The following is a 20,894-nucleotide window of genomic DNA, read 5'->3' as shown; positions in this document are numbered from 1 at the left end:
GGTACGGCTATAGCCTTTCACCTTACTATAACATTAGTTGGTTGCCATTCATTTGAATGGATCAGCCACGCCAACACGTGGAAGTACGGTCTCTCAAATCGGAAACTTTTTAATTATTTTTCGATAGTTGTAAATCTATTTGCAATTCAAGAATTTTGCTAGATGGCACATTGATCTTCTCGGAGCCAAAGTTTTTCTTAGTGTCGTAAAATGGCATAAATCGTTATTTTCTTGTGCTGTGATCTTTTTTTTTGCTTTGCAGTGGCGCTCGAACTTTGGATTCCAATTCAAAAGAGCCCTCACCTGACAAATGATCACTAGCTATATACAATCACCTTGGGGAAAATGTCTGACAAAATGAAACTATTTCAATAATGAAAGCAGTTTCGCCATTCACCATCCAGTTCGGATGATTCACTGAAAAATTCAGGGAAAATGAAATTACAATTGAAATTTGAAATTTCCCTGAAATTTGAAATTGAAATTACAATTGAAATTTCCCTGAAATTTCAGGGAAAATGAAATTAAGGGATCATAGTATCACCTCGATATGAATACAGCTGACGTTTTTCTTTTGATGAGGGACAAGCTTTTCCTCAGGATGAACCCAGTAAATTAGGCATAGATTTAGGCCTTTCCAAAGGTATAGCTGACTCACTAAGGTCATTAGTGATAACTGAAACGTGCTTTCAAAACCGGCCGTTAGACATCAATTTCGTATCTCAGCCTCCGAGAAACAGAAGTCACACATCTACGTCTATTCCTAAAAGACAAAACGCACAGAAATTAAATAGACAATCAAATAAAAGAAACACACAACAGTTACTAATATAATCAATAAATAAATAAATCTTAAAACGAGTAACACTTAAATTGAACATGAAAATCCAGCTCAAAACCTAACAAAAATTTTACTAATAAAGAATAAATGAAACCCAAAACGTACAAAAATTAAATGAACTATCATAACAAACAAACATGAAACAAGTAGGCCTTCTGATATAAATGAATAAATAAATCTTAAAACGAGTAAACCCTGATTGAATATGAAAATCAAACTTAAAACGAAAAGAAATATACAAACAAGAGTTTGGGTACTGCCTCCTTCCCTAACTGTAAAAAGTAAAGCCTACTGCGCCAATAGCACTTTACTGAAGACAAAATATATTACAAATACTTTGCTTTGTACTTATTACAACATTGAAAAAAATGAAATTACAGTGTAATAAAATCTTGGACTGATGAGCTTTCAGCAAATAATATAATTACATATCAAATACTCAGTTTAGTTTTATTATTTCTTTCCAAGACTGTTCATGACGCATAGTTTTAATAAATAAATAAATAATTAAACATGAAGCCTTATGACCTTTCCTAAAGGTAACGCTACAGCGTTGCCTCTGATTTATCTATTTATGTTTTTCCCCGGAGGCACTTTTTATGGAATGGGTGGTTATATAAACTTCGGAAGGGGCTCATTTGATTGAACATATGTAGTTCTAGTGCCCTTTTAAGAGTCAACAATGATTTGAGGGCAGCTAGAACCCCCCTCTCTCAAATCCTTTCCTGAAAATTTCCACTATAGCCGTTGTATTTAGAAAAATCCAAATATTGTAAAACAATGCCTCCAGGGTTGACACAAATCCCCAGAACCGAAGGCCAAGGGCTATAATTCATGCCCTGGTGCAAATAAGGTCTTCATGAAAGATGGGGTCGTATAAACTTAGAAGGAGTCTCATCCAGTTGGAAATTAAAAGTTCTAGTTCCCTTTTTTAAGTGTCAAAAGTCGTTCAAGGGCAGTTAGCTTTCTCACCCCCCCCCCAATCCCCTTTTTTTCAAGGGCATTCAATCGAAATTATAAGGTAGTCATTTAGTTCAAAATAGTCAAAAGATCGTACAAAAATGTCTCCGGTGTTGGCAAAATCCCCCATAGCCCGGGGCAAGGATTGTAAGGTATACCCCGTGGACAAATTTATACGGATTATAGGTTTATACGGAAGGGGGGTCGTATAAATTTGGATGAGGCTCATTTGATTGGAAATTAAAAGTTCTAGTTCTTTTTTTAAAAAAGAATTAGCGTGGGAGGGGGCCTAGGTGCCCTCCATTTTTTGGGGTCACTTAAAAGGGCACTATAACTTCATTTCCGTTAGAATGAGCCCGCTCGCAACATTCTAGGACAACTGGTTCGATAAGATCACCCCTGGAAAAAAAATTCCACATTTTTGCAGATAGGAGCTTGAAACTTCCACGGTAGGGTTCTCTGAATCGGACGGTGTAATTCTGGTTTTATTACTTTTAGGGGGTGTTTCCCCCTATTTTCTAAAATAAGGCAATTTTTCTCAGGCTCGTAACTTTGGATGGGTAAAACTGATATATTTAAAATCAGCACTAAAATGCGATTCCGTTATTGTAGCTATTGGTATCAAAATTCCCTTTTTTTAGAGTTACTACTCTACTACTCTTTAGGGCTACTACTATTGCTACTTCTGCTCTTAAAATTTAAATAAACCAAAGAGTGTAAGTGTATCTAGGTTGTCTAAGAGCATAGATAGAATTCATTAGTAATGATATTAAGCATAGTTTTTCAGGTCAACTTGAGTAGGTATAAGCTTAAATTAAAAAAATATTATTTGTTTAAGGATTATATATTGTTGAACAAGTTTGTCCAAAATACACGTAGCAAGCCAAGCAATGAATTCCTATAGAAGGAATCGAAAAGATATAAAATATTCTTTTTTTCCATGAAATGGGCTATGTTAATGAAAACGAACAGAAGTGAATTTAAAAAAGCATTTTCCACAAAATAAGATTTTCAAAGAAAAGTAAAGAGCACCACTAAGCCAAAACTGAACAAAAATAAAGTCAAATAGCCTTCCAAGCCTAAAACTACCGCAAATCCTCATCATTAAATAAATCAAGCTCAAAACGAACAGAAATTACAGTAAAAACCGAATCAAACTGAAAACGAGCAAGAATTAAGATAAGTAGCGATCATAACCCCATGCCTTCTCAAGACCAGAATACAATTTGCAATTTAATGAAACAAAAATACATTTAAAGTGATTTCACTTTCTTTTCTTTTGTAAAGAAAAAATTAAAAATTTAAGGAATAAATGTCAGTATGTGTTCATTAAACTAACAATCCACCCTCATTTGTTTGTTTATTTTTCCAGTAAGTGTAAATTATGTTCTGGCCTTGAGAAGGTGTGGGGTTTGTCAGCCCTGCTCATGCTAAATTTTGCTCAATTTGTTTTTGACTCGGTTATTTATTGTAAATTTCTGTTTGGTTTAAGTTTCATTTATTATTTGATGATGATTTTCGATATTTTTACTCATGGAAGTTTGTTTGAAGTTATTTCGGCTCGTTTTTTTGGCTTAATGGAGCTCTTTACTTTTCTTTGAAAAACTTTTTTTGTGAAAAAAGTGTTTTTAAATTAATCCAAAGAAAGGCAGAAGATCCCAGCCAAATCCCAGGAACGGCTAATGACAATTAATTTAAACTTTCATGGAATTATGAGAGGGTGTGGAAGTAAATTAGATGTCACTTCTTGGAGATATTAAATTAAATAAGACATTTTCATTTTTACACAAGAGATATGAAAACTGGAGAAGTATTATCTATATTAACCAAACCTTTAACAATAAAACACGAAGAGAAATTAATTTAAAAGCAATTTTCCGAGAAAATTGAAGAGCCATACTAAACTCAAGATTAGCAAAAATAAATTCCTATAACAATTCAAACTCAACCAGCGATCAAACAATTATTTTTAGAGAATAAATAAAACCCAAACCGAGCAGAAATAAAAACAAACAATAATAGAAAACATAAAGATTGCATGTTCTAATAGTGATGAATTTATGTTCTGTTAGAAATGTCAAGTAATTATGTCAGGTAATTATTGAGGTATTGTCCTGGTTTTTGTAGGTAGCAAATTACGTTTTAATAAGATACCTTTTAGATTGATAGATGCTGTAGACAAATTTATGAAAGAAGAACAGTGCGGTTTTAGAAAGGGAAGAGGATTAGCTGACCAAATTTTTCATTCTTAGGTTAATAATTATAAATGCCTGAGTTATCAAACACTTTTAGTCCTCAGTTTTATGGATTATGAGCAAGCGTCCGATTTTGCTGATAGAAAAGCTTTAACGAAGGTCTTATCCTTGAATGAGATGCCAGACAAATACATTTAAAGTGAAAAGTGTTATTTACGAGAATAACATTGCTGCAGTTTAGGGCAGAAATGAGATTAGCAGCTGGTTTTGTATTAAATAAGGAGTTAAACATAGTTTTGTTCTGTCCCCCTGTATATGGATCACTTTGATGGGCTGTTTCTTAAGGCAAAGTTTACAGCAAAGGCAATGGGAGAACATGGAATCAAATGGGAGGGAAAACTTTCCTGTATTTACACTATACTGATGATATAAGGATCCTAGATGAAAATTTGAGCAAAATGAATGAACTTTTGGAGGTTTTATGAAGATGAAAAGGGGACGTTGGGTAGCGAAAAGATTGATCAGGTGGACAGCTCCATTTACCTTGGTAGCATTATTACTAAAGGCGATGGGGGTATTGAATATGTTAAAAGTAGAATAGCCAAGGCTCAGGGTGGTTTTTCCTAGTTGAAAAAAAAGATGGAAGAACAGGAAGATAAGTCTACCAACCAAGATTAGAATATTGTAAGCTACAATGATGAAAGTGTTCAACTATGGTTCAAAGAATGGGTGTTCCTAAAAGTGGATGAAGATTTACTAGATGTTTTCTAGAAAAATTGCCTACGGATTATTCTGGGTACGCAAATGACTGACCGTATTTCAAACAGAAGGCTGTACAAAAAGAGTAGTTCAATCCTGCTTTCTAGGGCTGTAATGAGAGAAAGGTTGAGATGGCTAGGGACCGTTTTGCGAATGAATTACGACCGTTTGCCAAAAATCGTCCTTTTCGGTCGACCATCTAGGGCTAAACGGAAAGCAGGTCGTCCGCAACTAGGGTTGGAAGGACTTCATAAAGAAATATTTAAGGAAAACGAAAACTTAATTGGGGTATAAAGAAGGAGGCTTTCAATTAATTGGGGTTGAGGGGGGAGAAGCTTGCCTTGCTGTGTTGACCTCAGAAATCTTGGTGTTGCGGTGAGTTGTTAGTAGTAGTAGTAATACTATTATTTATCAAATAGGCTTTTCAGTTTGTCTTAATAAGTTTTTAAAGTCTTCTTGATTTTTACAGTGATTTTGTATTTATTTTTTGTCAATGTGTTGAAAAACATAGTTTTAAATAAAATGCAAATGACGCAGCAAGCCTTACACTTTAAGAGTTAGGGAAGCGGGGAAAGGGATGTGGCCAAACTCTGGTTTTTAGTAATTTTTGTTCGTTTGAAGTTTGACTTGAATATTCAGTTTAATTTTTACTCGTTTTAAGATCTATTTTTTCATCTATATTAGTACCTACTATCTCTATATTTCCTATGATCGTTTATTTTAATATATGTTTGTTTTGGGTTTCATTTATCCTTCAATAGTAATTTTTGGTCGTTTTAAGTTTAAATTATTATTGAAATTAGTTTCTTCTGGTCTTAAGTGTAATAAGGCTCTTTACTTTTCTTTGAAAACTTCTTTTTTTGTAATTTTATAAATTAACTAACTACCCGTCTTAAATTCTTTTAATGGTCTTTAGTTTCCTAAAATATGTACATACAAGGCCGTATCCAGGAGGTAGGGTGTTTGAACCCCCCCCCCGTCCCTCCCAAAAAAAATCGACTCGTAAAAAAGGAAAATAATGAATAAAAAATATTTGGATTTTTTTTATTTTAGTAAATTTCACCCTGAAAAAAAAAGTTCTTTTGCAACCCTGTTATTTGACCCTGTATATATCTTTCATATAGGAAAATATTCATAATTAATTTATTTTTTAATCTACAACTTGTGAAAGATATCAGAGGTAAAATACCCCTTGGACTTTTTATTTCACAAAATAGATATTTTTTAAACTAAAGTTTAAAAGAGATGCGTAGTAAAACTTGTGTTTAATGCCCAGTTATAGAAAGTATATTTATTAGTGGAATCCTGAAAAACAAGTGCTTTACTGAAACCACAGAACCACGCAACAAAACTGGATCTTTAATAGCCTAATATCCTTTAACAGCCAGCAAACAACAAAATGCTGAATTATAAAGGTCTTAACAGTCTTTTACAAGCCATGAAATCAATAGATTTTACTATAGAATTTATTTCTTTAGTTCTCAGTAAAGTGCTTGTTTTGCAAAATTCTATAAATATAGGAAAAAATGACAAGCCAGTTTATTTGGAATGATTTTTCAAAAATATTTTGCATCGACTGCGAAGCAGCAGTTTATGTTCATTTTAAGTTTTAACTTCACTTTTACTTTGATCAGAAAACTTTTTTTTAATTCATATGAAGATAGATTTGTATATAAATATTCGATAACAGTTTGTCTTTTTATGCAAAATTCGTGTACATGGGAAATTGTGAATATCTTAGTCAAGAACAGTCTACGATTTCAAAAGGGATTTAGAAGAAATGATCCCAAACTTATCCAAATGATTTTTTTCAATTGGAAAACAGTTGTCAGCAAAATTTTTGTATAATAGTGAAGATTTTATAACCTAGGGGATTTTAAATCACAAACAAAACTTATTATAAACCATTTTAAGACCACGAGGATCTTTCGGCTTTTGTGCAAAGGAACAATTTTTCAAATACCATATTCTAGGTAGGAGGGATAATTGATATTCTTGAGAAGAAATATGTGCATTTTATGACTTTTCAAAATGAACAGTGAGAGCAGAAGCAGTCTTGGGTGGTTTAAGGGATATATGTTCTCCTCCCTCCTATGTCTCCAAAAAATATAGCCATGGTTGCTGCTAATACTGAAGTGATCCTCGTAGAATTTCGCATGGGTGCTCTATTGAAAGGTAATTTTCGATTTTAATCCCTCTTTGAAGAGTTGTAAGTGAGGAAATTACTTTTATTATCATTATTGTTATTATTATTATTAATATTATTATATAATGGGCAAAATCACAGAACTGAGCAGAGACTCAAGGAAAGAAAATACCCATTGCCTCCACACAAAAAATAATTGCTAGGCAACTTGTGCCCCCTCGAGCATGGTAATTTCAGATAAAGCTTTTCTATCTCTTATCCTCTTTGTAGAGGAGCAATATATATTTTGGGGTGATCACTGTTACTTTCCCCCATACTGAGACCCTCATCCATCACCATCACCACTTGCAAGCAATAAGTGGCAAGTAGCACCAGATCTTTAGAACTAGTACTGAAAAGAACACTTCTTTCTCTAACCTCAGATTACGCCTCAAGGGTATTTTTATCATCACTATCAGCCAGTTAGATGTCCAGAGTGATTGAGTCTCTTCTTCCCCCTCAGTGCATTTTTTGTCAGCTAGTAATAACTTCCATTCATCTCCTGCAGCGTATTCAACAAAACACTGTACCTTATGATTAGACACTGGCAAGGACGACCAGTGGCTGAACGGCGATCGAAATTAAATGTATTTGGCCTCTACGTTTGCCTACTTCTCCCAAGTGCACCACGAAAAGGTTATCAGTAATAGCCCAAAGTGAGGGCAACTAGTTCTGCTCCCTGCCTATTGTCAAAGGTCCCACGAGGGCAAAATATCATTTAAGAATTAAGGTCAAAATAGTTATTTCAATTATTCAAAGAAACCCTATGTTTATGGATACAAACCAATGTTGGCCCACTCAGGCTTAAAATGTTAAGTCACCCAATAAAATTTTCACAGAAAATAAAACATATTGCCTGAATAACAAAATAATTATCATCTGTTCCATATTAAAGTTTTTAGAAAGTGTTCTATAAATACTATCTAACGGAACTGTAAGAATTTCATCAGACTTTTAACCGTTATTGCCTTTAGTTATCAGGGAAAACGAGATATACGGGTAGCCTAATATACTTAAATGCACCTGCTAGGCTAAATATATATATATATATATATATATATATATATATATATATATATATATATATATATATATATATATATATATATATATATATATATATATATATATATTTGGATCAGTTTTTGGCAATTCTGATCCGTTACTATTTAAAGATGCAAAAGTACTGGATGCAAACGATAGCTGGAAAAATTTTGCTTATATTGACCTGGGGAATTCTGAACCGGTAAATGTTCATCATTATTTTGCTAAGAAATGAGTTTAGAAATTTGAACATAGTTCAGGTGAGTAGAAAAAATATGGTCTCAGACACACTTGTCCATCGTAACAGGGATGAAAGCAAGCACAAAAGATGAGTATAATGTTCAAATTTTAGTGTCTGATAGAATCATTATTGTTCCAAGGGATTTCTGTAATTCTTTTTGATGTTATATTCCTTCTTTATACTTTTGAATGGGTTTTTTAGTAATTTTGGTCCATTGCCATTGAACTAATGTACAAACATTAGAGTCAAACCATAGCAGAGAATATTGGAAAAATCTGATCCAGTAAAGTTTTTTTGCAATCAGTGTCTTACTGACATGTTAGTTTTTAGAAGTTAAAGCACGTGCAACTTTAATGGTAACCAACCCACTTGTTTCCACACAAAACTTGTGACCTTTGCCACTAAACCAGAATGTTATGATAAGAAACGTAGCATGAAGCATACTGCCTGAATGACACAAACTAATAATCATATGTTCCATATTAATGGTTTCTAGAAAGTGCTCTACAAATACTATCTAACGGAACTATAAAAATTTCATCAGACTTTTAACTGTCAATGCTTTTAATTATCAGGGACACCAAAATATACGGGTAACCTAATAGACTTAAATACACCTGCTAGGTTAAAATATATATACACATATATAAGTAGGACTTGTACTAAGAAAAGGCAGTTCTAATCGCGATGTATTCCTACTTGCTACTACTTTGCGCTTTCGGATCAGTTTTCGGCAATTCTGACCCGTTCCCGTTCAAAGATGCACAAGTACTGGATGCAAACGATAGCTGGGAAAATTTGGCTAATATTGACCTGGGGAATCCTGAACCGGTAAATTTTCTTCATTATTTTGCTAAGTTATGAGTTTAGAAATTTGAACAGAGTTCAAATGAGTAAAAATAATATTGTCTCAGACACACTCGCCCATCGTAGCAGGGAAGAAAGTAAGCAGAGACGAACAATCTGTTTTTTAAGTTTTTCGTACAAGTAAATATGAAGTCTCAACTAATATTAAAAAAAAAAATTCTGACGCAATTTTTGAAGCGATCACTCCTTCCTCATTATGCCACATCTTTTTTTGTATTTTACAAATTGTCATTTTTCAGCCAAATTTCAACTCCTTTCCCTACAATATAATTCGATGTATTACTGTCTGATAGAAACAATATTAGTGATACCTGTACTTCCTATCCTTTATTTACTGCTATATTCCTTCTTAGTACTTTTGGATGGGTTTTTGGGTTTTTAGTAATTTTGGTCCATTGCCATTGAAAGAATGCACAACCAACAGCATTCAGTATTGAATGCTGGCATTCAGTATTGTATTAAGAAATGAGTTTTACAAGTTAAACATAGTTCACGTGAGTGTAAATTTAACCCATCCAACTTCTTTCTGTGCAGAACTAGTCTTCTTTGCAAATAAACAAGAATTTTACGATCAAACACGGGATCGCGGTTACACTGGTGAAAATAAGACTACTTCGTGGTATTTTTATTTCTTGGGAGTTTGACCGAATGGAAGATAAAGGCACATTTTCAATAAACTATAAAATATCATGGATAAATCATTGAAATTATGATAAACAAAACTAAACTTAAAAAAGGACAACGGAGACTTTGACTATTTCTAACCTTAATCCTTTGATTGGAAACGGATTCATCTATATTGCCTACTAGACACCTAAAAATTACACAATGAAAAAACCTGCTACAATCCAGTGTTGAATTTTATCGACCTTTTAGTACAACTGCTCAAGTATTGGAAAGTTTTTTTTTGTTATTACGGAATTTATAAAGAATTAGATTTCCTTCAAGGTGAAAATAGATAAAGTACCAAAAAAGTAGATATTAAAGGGAAAATTTAATTAATCCTATCTATCACAGTCAAATTTTGTTTATCTAATTCATGATTATTAACATGATTCTTGGGAACCGTATAAACACATTTTTTTCATAGACAATTGGAATGTACTTTAACATAGTCAAAATAGATGTAGAAGTTAGTATCAGACATTGCTGCATCCATCCCTACGAGTGCTATTCAGGATCCCCAAGACTGAGATACGGAAGCCCAAGCATAAAGTAGATAGCTATTGCAAGAGCAATAGCTATCTAAGTATTACCGAATACATGTAATACCGAGGTATTAATTTTAGGTATTACCGGATATATTTCATTACAAAAGAAAGCTTTTCCTTAACGAGGGTTATTTATTCAAGATGGTTGATTTAGAGATAGGACTAAGCCACCTTTCCGGACTTCATATATAAAACAGAGAAGATTACCATTTTTTTCCTTACCACTCATATTCATGCCACTTATATTTTTCTTCCTTTTTGTACATTTTTCAGATTAATATGATTTGAAATGCAATACTTGTCCTATACAAAACTTTTCACATCAAGTATACCTCAAAGCGCAGATTAACCTGCAAATGAAATACTTAATTTCCGCTGGTTTGACTCTAGGGCTCCTTTCGTACAGGGATTTTGATTTCATTATTAAATCTTTCAGGAACTACATATGCCAGGGGAACCCATTAATCCTGATGATTTCCTGAGAGCAGAACAGCTGGGTAAGTATAAAGCTAATAAATCTGTTTACTACAAGTAAGGGAAATTAGCTTATTTGACCTGTTTTTGGAACTGATATTAGTCTTTCAATATTTAGTTCACTTGATTTTTCTTCTGGAAGTCTATTTGGAATCAATAGGAAGAAGGTGTGTAAGCAATTCTTCTTAAAAATTGCGCTTGCAATTGGATCTTTAGAATTGAATCTTCAGAAATTTGCTAAAAACACCCATGAAAAATAAATGTCAATTGTTTGAGTATTTAGAAACATGAAATGCACTATCTAAAAAATTATAAGTTTTGCTGCAACTCAAATGTTCATCAGACAGAAGTCAGTAAAAAGGGGCCTTCAGACTTTGAGCTGGATTCTAAGCCAAAATAGACTAATAATTTATGTGCAGGCTAAGTCTGTTCTGTTGGGTAAGCATATTGTTGGGTAGTCTTTTTTATCCCTAGGAGTATGGAACAGGTCGATTTGAATAATAAACAATTAACCTACAGGGGTTCAAGTCTAAGTAGTAAGATTCATATGAAAAATTATCTACAGAAGCCCCACCAATGCTTTAATGAGAAAAATTGAGACTAAGGAAATTCTACTACAAAAATTCTACTACATTGTCATATTAGGAAGATTTCCTAAAATATAAGTGTGCTTTTGTGTGCAAAATAATAAAATAGTCTTGAGAAGAAAAATATGACTTTAACTCAATTACATTTAACCTAATGGCTAGAACACTTTCCCCATAATTACACCAATATGTGTCTCTTTAACTATTATTTTTATGAGACAAAACTATATCTTAAAACAGGAAGAAAAATCAAATATAGTCACATGTCAAACCAAAGTCCGCCTTTTCGCTTTCGAACGGTACATAGTGCGACTTGAAATTGGGGTCGTAACTTGTTAATCCCCGGACTGAAGAAGTTTGGTTTGTATCCAAAACTGGGATTGTTTTTACTAGAACATGTACTCTAAGGTAATAAAATAATATTGATGGCACGAAAGTAAACATGCAGGTCTAGTATCCATAACAGTTAGGTCTCAAGGCCTCGATATCAGGTCTATAGTCATACATGGTAAAATATACTCCATAGGGTGTACTCCAATAGGGTGCAATAGGGCACTCGACTCTGATTCCCATAGGGTATAATATGACCTATTATCCACTTGATGCTTATGAAGTTTTATTTTTTAGAAAGGCCTTTTTCTAAGATTTGCCATATTTCCCACTGGGACTGCACGCATCAAGATGCCTTAGGAGACATAAATTTTGGAATTTTCCACCAGTCTGATTCAAAAAGCCATCTTTCAGCATTGATATATCACCATGACGGGCTGGGGATCCCAAATGTGGTTGGGTGTCTTTTAATACAAAATTTCGATAACAAAATGACAATGCACCTCAGAATTTGCAATCAAATGAGTCACTCAACTATTAGTTACGACGTAGTTGGGGTGGGGAGATAATAACGTCCCGGATACCAATCATCTTTTACCATGTATGCGCTAACATAAAGACTATGGTAACACTGTAAAGACCACTTTTTACAAAATAAAGCTGTTAGAACAGTTGGTAGGTATGTCCTGGATGTACATGACACCTGTGCTTGTTTTAGGTCCCTGAAGCTTTTCAATATAGGTCAGATAATAGATTACCAAGCTGCAGTATTTATGTTTCAGTGTATGATTGGTTCAACCCCGGATGTTTTTAACAGTTTTTACCAAATTACACGTCATCTGCATAATTATAGGACTCAGAAAAACGATAATATAGTCGTTGATTCACGTCGTGGTGCCAGTCTTCATTTTCAATGAAACACCTGGGTCCATCTGTAGGCTACGCAATGAGCTACCATTGAGTATTAGAGTGGCTGAACACGTACTTCAGTGTAAAAATAATTTAGAAGATTCTTTTTTTAGGATAAAGTTGAATTTTATTATAGATGGTAGGGTGGGCAGGGGAAGAAGGGTGAGTTGGGAAGGTAATGATGGGCAGGAGGTAATGTGGGGTTGGGAGGGCAGGGTGTTGTGGGTTGGGTTAGGTGGAGTTGAGTATTGAAGAGTGATTGAGAATGGATAAGTTATTATTATTCTTCATTTATATTTTTATTTATCGATTAATATGGTATTTTAATTAGGTTATTTTTATTATTCATTTTTTGCTTAATACATAGGTTATAGTTTCTCTATTTTTGTTTTATTTATAATAGATTTATTTAAATAGTTGAGATTATTTTAAAATAGTTGTGTTAATAAGTAAATAGTTGGCTGGGCTTTCGTGCGACCTCAAACCCTCATAGGCTTTCTCCAGCGCAAAAGCGTTGTTTATCTTATTTATTTATTTGTGAATGTCAAAACAACATCAAAATCCTATATTTCTTTTATATTAGCACTACATAAATTGTAACTATATTGGCCGACTGGCATATATATCCGGAGAAGTTTAAACGAGGTCAGAAGTAAACTTAGGTCTAATGCTATATTTTCACAAGAAACTAAGGGCTCGCCTTTTTTCCTGTCATTAGGGAAGTTAGGCAAAGAACTTTTTGTCAGCTTCATTGGGCAGGAAAAGAAATAAAACCAAGCAAAAGTTGACAAAAATAAAGTTTCCTACCGGAAGCAAAAAGAAAACTGGAACTTAAATGAACATGTTATATGCAGAAAAAAAACTAAACCAAGCAAAATGTAATAACAAAAATAGAGTTTTACTGCTCTAAGTAAAACACAACATTGGAACTTAAAAGGAATAAAACTTTTACTTTTCAGCCTATTTAGGCTAATATATATCCATAAAACTATCCAAATAAACTAACTCGAGGTATATCCGCATATTTGCTGAATCATGCAAAACTAGCGTATTACTTTCCATGAGCATTTAAAGCTTCTTTCTAAGGCTCTCCAGTATGCTAAACTAGACGGTGTGACCTTCATCAATCGTAAGCCTATTTAGAACTGTCTGCCGATCCCCCTATATCTAAAATTGTTTAAATTTATTGATGATAACAATTATTTAAATATTTGTAATCAATATAAATAGTAGAATATTTTAATGAATGTGTGTAAAGTTTTCAACTTCCATTTACTAGGGTCTGTCACTTCTGGCCAAACGGGCCACTTCTTGTCAAAGTTTACTTATCTGTCATTATCATGAACAGTTTGATGTTGTTCTAAACAACAGATGTTCGTTACTGATTTAATATTTTCAGATTTTGAAGTTCCCGTGAGAGACAGTCTGAACAGCGATCCCATTGAAATGGCTGGACTTTTTGAAGGAGACATTGCCGGCGTGGACAAAAATGATTTGCAGAAAAGCCTCGTATGTTCACTTTTATTACGTTTCTATTTATTTTTCTGTACCTATAGTATTAATATTAAGGTTATGCGCCTTAGTAAATAAATACTGTACCTGAAACCTTAATCTTAATGCCTGTGACAAGAATTCAGAATCCTTTTTTGACAAACAACGGGAAAAATATTAAGAAGAATGACTACAGATAATTATTTAAAATTTGGCCAGCAATATCTGGTGGATTGACTCTAGCGATTTTTTAGCGGTTAGTTACGCGATAAAACATGTGAGGGTGTGTTTGGGCATAAAAAAAGAAAAGAAGAAATTAATAGTCAATTTTGTGCTTCTTTTTTCTTTCTCTTTTTGACCAGTAGTTTTTGTAAATTGTTTTAAAATCTCAAATATTAATCAAGAGGTTGGGGACTGATATATTAAAAGCAAAGTAACTTAAATTTTTTAGCTTTTCAGGAGTGTAGTTGTGTGTGCTACATAATTTGGGCTCTATTAACTTCTTGTCTTTTCTGAGGACTGTAAATTTAAACTTTATCCATCTAACGGTACAATATACCACTTGAACATAACTGTTTCACAACAAAATTGTGAAACAGTTCATGCTCTTTTACATCATCCAACTCCCCAGCATTTCTGTCCCATATTTACCAAGTACCTTAAGCCAGATCAATTCATGAGTATAGATTTATTTTGTTTTTTTTAAATATTAATTAAATAACTGTTTCCCCGAATAAATTTCTGAAAGATCTAAGGAGTGATTATAAGAATAACACAAAGAAAAATAAATTTATATAGTGTGTCAAGCTTAAAAAGAATAGTTTCTACATGGAATGAATCAATGAAAACTAAAACGAACAGGAACCAAAATTAACACTGAAGTGAAGCTTGTAGTGAACAGATATTACAGAAAGTAAGAGTGGGACCACCGCCTTGTTGAATATTACAAATCAATGGACAGAAGCTGTGAAGTACCCTAACATGTCCAAGAGGTGTAAGGCTAATTTTTCTTTCTGTTTTGTTTTATTCCCTTTGTTTTATATTTATGTTACAGTTTTATTAATTCGTATGTCCGACAAGCTGCCCGGTCATTCGTCTTTTACATACTCTTGCTCAATCGTAAAATTGCGATTTGTTTCCAAATTTTAGGATCAAATTTCTATTTTCATCCGTTTTCTTCCTTGCTATACCAAACATTCACGAATACATATCACCGGAAAAACTACAATTATTAATATGAAAGGGGGACACTACGGCTAAGGACTATATGCAGTTATAAAAAAGTTTTACACTACAAATAATTTTAGCTCCATTTACACCTTAGGTAACCAAAGGAAAAAAGCAGAAAATATTTTACTGTACACAAATCTTTTTATGTTTACTTATCTATTACCATACTTTATGTTGCTTTTTTCGACAAGCATTAAGAGTAAATTCTTTTTGGAGTTAAAGTTTCTTTACAAAGTAAAAAAATCGATATCAGACTAAAATGGTCGTGCAGATGGATGAAGAATTAAATTAAAGAAGTTCAGATTAAAGTCTACTCTTGGTTGTTGCTCTTTGAGATCTAAAATATTGGCAGAACTTTGCTAATGTCTTGACCCAAAGGTATCTAAAATCAGGATAGCATCTTACTCAAGCGGTATCCTAGGATTTTAGTTCTGATAATTACGTTAGTCTTTTTCGGATCAGTGGAGCCAATTCATAACAATGTGATGCAGAGAGGGCACAAGGATTTTCCTTAAGTCTTCTTAATCAAACAGTTCGTGGTAACGAACTGAAAATAAGGAGCCACCCGGCCAAATAGTAACTAAAACTCTAAAAAACGGAATTTTGATGCCAAGAGTTACATCAAGAAAATTGTATTTTTGTGCTGATTTTAAATATATAAGTTTCATCAAGTTTGGTCTAACCCATCAAAAGTTACGAGCATGAGAAAATTTGGCTTGTTTTACAAAATAGGGGGAAAAAAATCCATAAAAGTCATAGAATCTTAACGAAAATAGGTTATCAGATTCAGCGTACCAGAGAACCCTACTGTAGAAGTTTCAAGCTCCTATCTAAAATATTGTGGAATTATGTACTTTTTGCCAGAAGACAGATCACGGATGCATATTTTTTTCAGGGTTGATCGTATCAACCCAGTGGTCCTAGAATGTCGCGAGAGGGCTCATTCCAACGGAAATTAAAAGTTCTAGTGTCCTTTTCAAGTGACAAAAAAAAATTAGAGGGCATCTAGGCCCCGAACACGCTCATTTTTTCCCAAAATGACCGGATCAAAATATTTAGATAGCCATTTTGTTCGGCATAATCGAAAAACCCGATAAGTATGTCTTTGGGGACGACATAATCACCCAGAGTCCCCGAGGGAGGGGCTGCAAGTTACAAACTTTGACCATTGTTCACATATTGTAATGGCTATTGGGTAGGGCTCGTGACGTTTTCAGGGGGATGTTATCGCGTTGGGGGGCAGTGGTTTGGGAGAGGGGTTTACGGGGGAGGATCTTTCCATGGAGGAATTTTCATGAGGGAAGAGAATTTCTCTGAAGGGGGTGCAGGATTTTATAGCATTATTTGAAGAAAGCAATTAGAAAATAAATAAAAAAATTTTTATTCAACTGGAAGTAAGGAGCAGCGTAAAACTTAAAACGAACAGAAATTAGTAAGTATATAAGGGGGTTCGTCTCAGCCTTAATACCTCCCTCTTTACGCTAAAGTATTTTTAAGTAATTTCAACTATTTATTCTACGGCCTTTGTGATTCAGGGGTCATTCTTAAAGAATTAGGACAAAATTCAAGCTTTAGTGTAAAGAACGAGGTATTGACGAGGGGATGACTTCCTCATATACGTAATATAAATATACAAACATAGAAGTTCGTTCCGTAAGTTAATTCGTAAGTTACGTATATTTATTAGTAATAAAAATGTTCGTAAAAAAGAGTTCTAGTTGCCTTTTTAAGTAACCAAACATTGGAAGGCAACTATGACTGCTACCCTTCCACTTTGTTTTGTCAAAATCATCTGATCAAAATTATGAGAAATTCATTTAGCAAAAATAAAAAATAAAATGCGAATTTCGTTCTAATTATTCATGTGTGGTGAACCAAAATCAAAACATGCGTTAATTCAAAAAAGTTCAAAAATTAGACAAAAAAAAATAGTTTTTTTCAGCTGAAAGTAAGGAGCGACATTAAAACTTAAAACGATCAGAAATTACTCCGTATTTGAAAGGGGTTTTGCCTCCTCAACGTCCAGTTCTTTACGCTAAAGTTTTTTTTTTTTTTTAAAAAGTAGAGTTGTGAAAAAGAGTTAAACCTTAGCGTTAAGAGCGGGGCGTTGAGGAGGGGTCACCCCTTTCATATACGGAATAATTTCTATTCGTTTTAAGTTTTAATGCCTTAAAACGTCTTAAATCCTTACTTTCAGTTGAAAAAATTAGTTTTTTTTTATTTAATGAATAGAAGAAATGTTTTCAAAATCAAGAATGGTGGCTTTCTCAATTTACTTTCTGCTAAATGAGTATAACAACAATATATTTGTCAAATCGAGGGGAGGGGTATTAAAAAATCCCCTTTTTTTCCAATTATTGTAGATATTCTGAAGGCTAGGGTCTATTGATTTCTTTTTTCCTGCAATTTTTCTCAGTTAAAGCAAGCACTGCTACGTGTTACTACATCAAAGAATGTATGTTGCCTAATTTCCCCATCGACATTATTTCTTAATGTTTCCATGGCTAAAACAGTTGTTACAGGTAATGATCCCATCAGCGCTCATCTAAAGTACTGTCATATTATCGCCGTTGCCTTATTGATTATCTAGAGCAATGGTTCTCAACCTTTTTTTCCCCATGGACCCCTTTTCCCCTCTGTTTATCTTGGTGGACCCCTTCATAGCTATTGGACATAAGAACAATTTTTTATTCTTCACCAATATAAATTTTAAGGTTTTAATTATCAAACAAATAGCATACGATTAAACTTTATTTTCAAATGAAAACTAATTTAATACAAATAAAACATTCTAATATAATAATAATAATTATTATTATTATTACTGTTATTGTGATAATAACTACAATATTACAAGTTTCTACAAGTTTCTTCGATTGGCAAGCAACTAAAGCTCATGGAGAGTAGAGCTCCTCAGGAAGTTTAATTCACCCCAACATTATTTATGTAAACTGGATAAAAAAAAAAGCAGTTGAATTTAAGTGTGCGATTAAAAAAAAGGAAAAGGTATGTTTATTCAATGAGATCCCTGTGGTTGATACTTCTCGACAAGTTTCTTTATATTTGGTTCTATCGATGTTAATGATAGTTTATCACCCCTTTTCACAATGTCACGTCTATTGCGAGCTTTTGATAAAATTTGAGAAACACGAATAAATCCTGCTCCAACAAGATAAGATGTAGGAAAAGTAATAACGTAGAACTGCGCTTTATCCCAGAGCAAAGGGTACTTTGTAGCAACATCATTTGTTTTCCATATATTGTACTTTCCATCTTTGAATTTTGCGTGCATTATTTAATCACTTTGTAATTCGATGTTTCTAATTCCTGTCTTCCTTTAATTCCTTACATTTAGCATAGTTCATCTAATATTGTGTTGGGATGGGGGGAGCGGGGTAATTTTTATGACCCTTACAAAAGAGTGTGCTCTATGCTTTTTTTTAGAGTATACCGTGACTTATAGTTAATATCAATTCATACGTTATTCATATTTCTTCAAACTACTGTATACAAAAAATCTATGCAAAAATATTTTATTTTTAGTGTATTATTAACGCAGGACTTTAAGTGTTATTCACGTATTTACGTTTTAAGTTATTTTTCTTGTACATTTCCTAAAAATTGAAATGTCATGCACCAGAAATCTTCTCATCAGTTATCTCTTTTCCCTTTGAGGAAATGGAAAAGGTTAACAAGTCGATATTGAAGCTTATGACTAAGATTAGATTTCTATTGTAGATGAAAAATGCTATTAGAGACACAAGGCTCCGTTGGGAAGGAGGAAAAATTCCATATGTCATTTCGTCCTCTTTCAGTAAGTGTTTCTTTAATCCTCATGGTTAAGAGTTAATGTATGTATTCGGCTAGAGTAAATACGAAGCCCGTGTTTTATTACAAATAAAATGACTTAATTAGTTACCTCATAATAGAACACTTTGCAACTTTTATTTCTTCTCTATTCCATATTTTGTTTCCACAAAACTAGCAAGAAAAAGTATTTGTATGCCTTATTTCATGCAAATACGACTACTACTGCTAATAACTCACCGCAGCACCAAGCCGCCTCAGGTCAACACAGCTACGCACGCTCCTACTCGAACCCAATCTATTCAATGCTTCTCTCTTTACATCCTCCCAGGAATTTTTCATTGTCTTTAAATCTTTATTTATGACATCCTCCCACCCCAGACGAGGACGACCTGTCTTCTGTTTAGCCCTAGATTGTTGGCAGAAAAGGACGATCTTCGACACTCCGTCATCCTTCATCCACAGAACGTGGCCTAGCCATCTCAACCTTTGTTTTATTATTGCCCTAGAAAGCAGGACTGAGCCACACTTTTCGTACAGTTTACTGTTTGAAATACAATCAGTCAGTCGGGCACCCAGAACAATCCGTAGGCAATTTCTGCGGAAAACATCTAGTAAATTTTCATCCGCTTTTCGGAGCGCCTATGCTTCAGAGCCATATTTGACCACTGTCATCACTGTAGCTTCCAATATTCTAGTCTTATTTTTCAGACTTATCTTCCTGTTCTTCCAAAGTTTTTTTTATTGTAAAAAACACCTTAAGCCTAGGCTATTCTACTTTTAATATCTTCACTGCTCCCACAGTTGCTACTAATAATACTACGAAGGTAAGTGAAGCTGCCTACCTGATCAATCTTTTCGTTATCCAGCGTCACCTTTTTGGCTTCACTTATTCCTAGCCTTAGTGATTTAGTCTTCATTCTAGCATCCTGAACTCCCAAAACCTCTAAAGGTTCATTTTGCTCATACTTTTATCTAATATGCATTAGCGTAATCTAAGTCCAGGAGAGTTTTTCTCCCCTTTTTATTTTTGTGGTCTCCCACTGCCTTTCCTGTACTTGTTAAGACAAAGTCCATCAAAGTGATCCATATAAAAAGGAATAGGACACAACTTTGCTTAACTCCTGATTTCATAAAAAAAAAAGGCAGCTACTAACCTCATTTCCTACCTTAGCCGCAGCAGTATTATTCTCGTACATAACACTAATTTCTTCAATGTATTTTTCTGGTATACCATATGAGGATAAGACCTTTGCTAAGACTCTTCTATCAACAGAATCGAACACTTACTCATAATCAATAAAACGGAGGACCAAAGGTGTTTGACAACTAAGGCACTTCTCAATTATTAACCAAGAGTGAAAATTTCGTCCACACATCCTCTGCCTTTTCTAAAACCGCACTTTTCTTCTCTTAAAACTTTGTCTACAGCATCTCTCAGTCTAAAAGTGTCATATTACTAAGTGATTTGCTACCTAGAGAGACCAGACTAATGCCACGATAATTAGAACACTCATTTTTATCATCTTTTTCTATACAGTGGCTTATTTAAGATTTTCCTAAAATCGTTAGGTACTTTCCCCTTTCCAAAAATCATAATTATAGTATTCAGTAGCTTATTTCTAACCTCAGAGCCACCCTATTTAAGAAACTCGTTTAACACATTATCAGCCACTGGAGCCTTATTATTTTTTAATCCTTTTAGTACTGTCGCTGATTCTTTCTAACAAAACAAATCTTCCTTCACATCCAAGATATCGCAC

The 20,894-nt window shown here is 33.7% G+C and overlaps 2 protein-coding genes across 3 annotated transcripts in view; one reads left to right on the top strand and one right to left on the bottom strand.

Annotated features, from left to right (window-relative positions):
* The window catches only part of LOC136036117 (tachykinin-like peptides receptor 86C), a 186,594-nt gene extending 175,947 nt beyond the window's left edge, over positions 1-10,647 (bottom strand). The window contains exons 1-2 of the mRNA XM_065718133.1: positions 10,526-10,647; positions 545-763 (exon numbers count right to left, since the gene is read on the bottom strand). The gene's annotated coding sequence lies outside the window, so the exon portion shown is untranslated. The remainder of the gene's footprint in view (positions 1-544; positions 764-10,525) is intronic.
* The window catches only part of LOC136036118 (zinc metalloproteinase nas-4-like), a 42,764-nt gene that overhangs the window by 1,810 nt on the left and 20,060 nt on the right, over positions 1-20,894 (top strand). Inside the window, exons 1-4 of one of the 2 annotated variants that reach the window (XM_065718137.1) lie at positions 8,886-9,056; positions 10,740-10,800; positions 14,003-14,112; positions 19,063-19,138. In XM_065718137.1, the coding sequence (XP_065574209.1) occupies positions 8,913-9,056; positions 10,740-10,800; positions 14,003-14,112; positions 19,063-19,138 (391 nt within the window). In that variant the 5' untranslated portion in view covers positions 8,886-8,912. Of the gene's footprint in view, positions 1-8,885; positions 9,057-10,739; positions 10,801-14,002; positions 14,113-19,062; positions 19,139-20,894 lie in introns of those variants that run through there. The other variant, XM_065718138.1, reaches the window with a different exon arrangement.

The sequence above is a fragment of the Artemia franciscana genome, chromosome 15 (genome assembly GCF_032884065.1).
Source record: "Artemia franciscana chromosome 15, ASM3288406v1, whole genome shotgun sequence".
Lineage (NCBI taxonomy): Eukaryota > Metazoa > Arthropoda > Branchiopoda > Anostraca > Artemiidae > Artemia > Artemia franciscana.
This window is presented reverse-complemented; position numbering and strand designations above follow the sequence as displayed.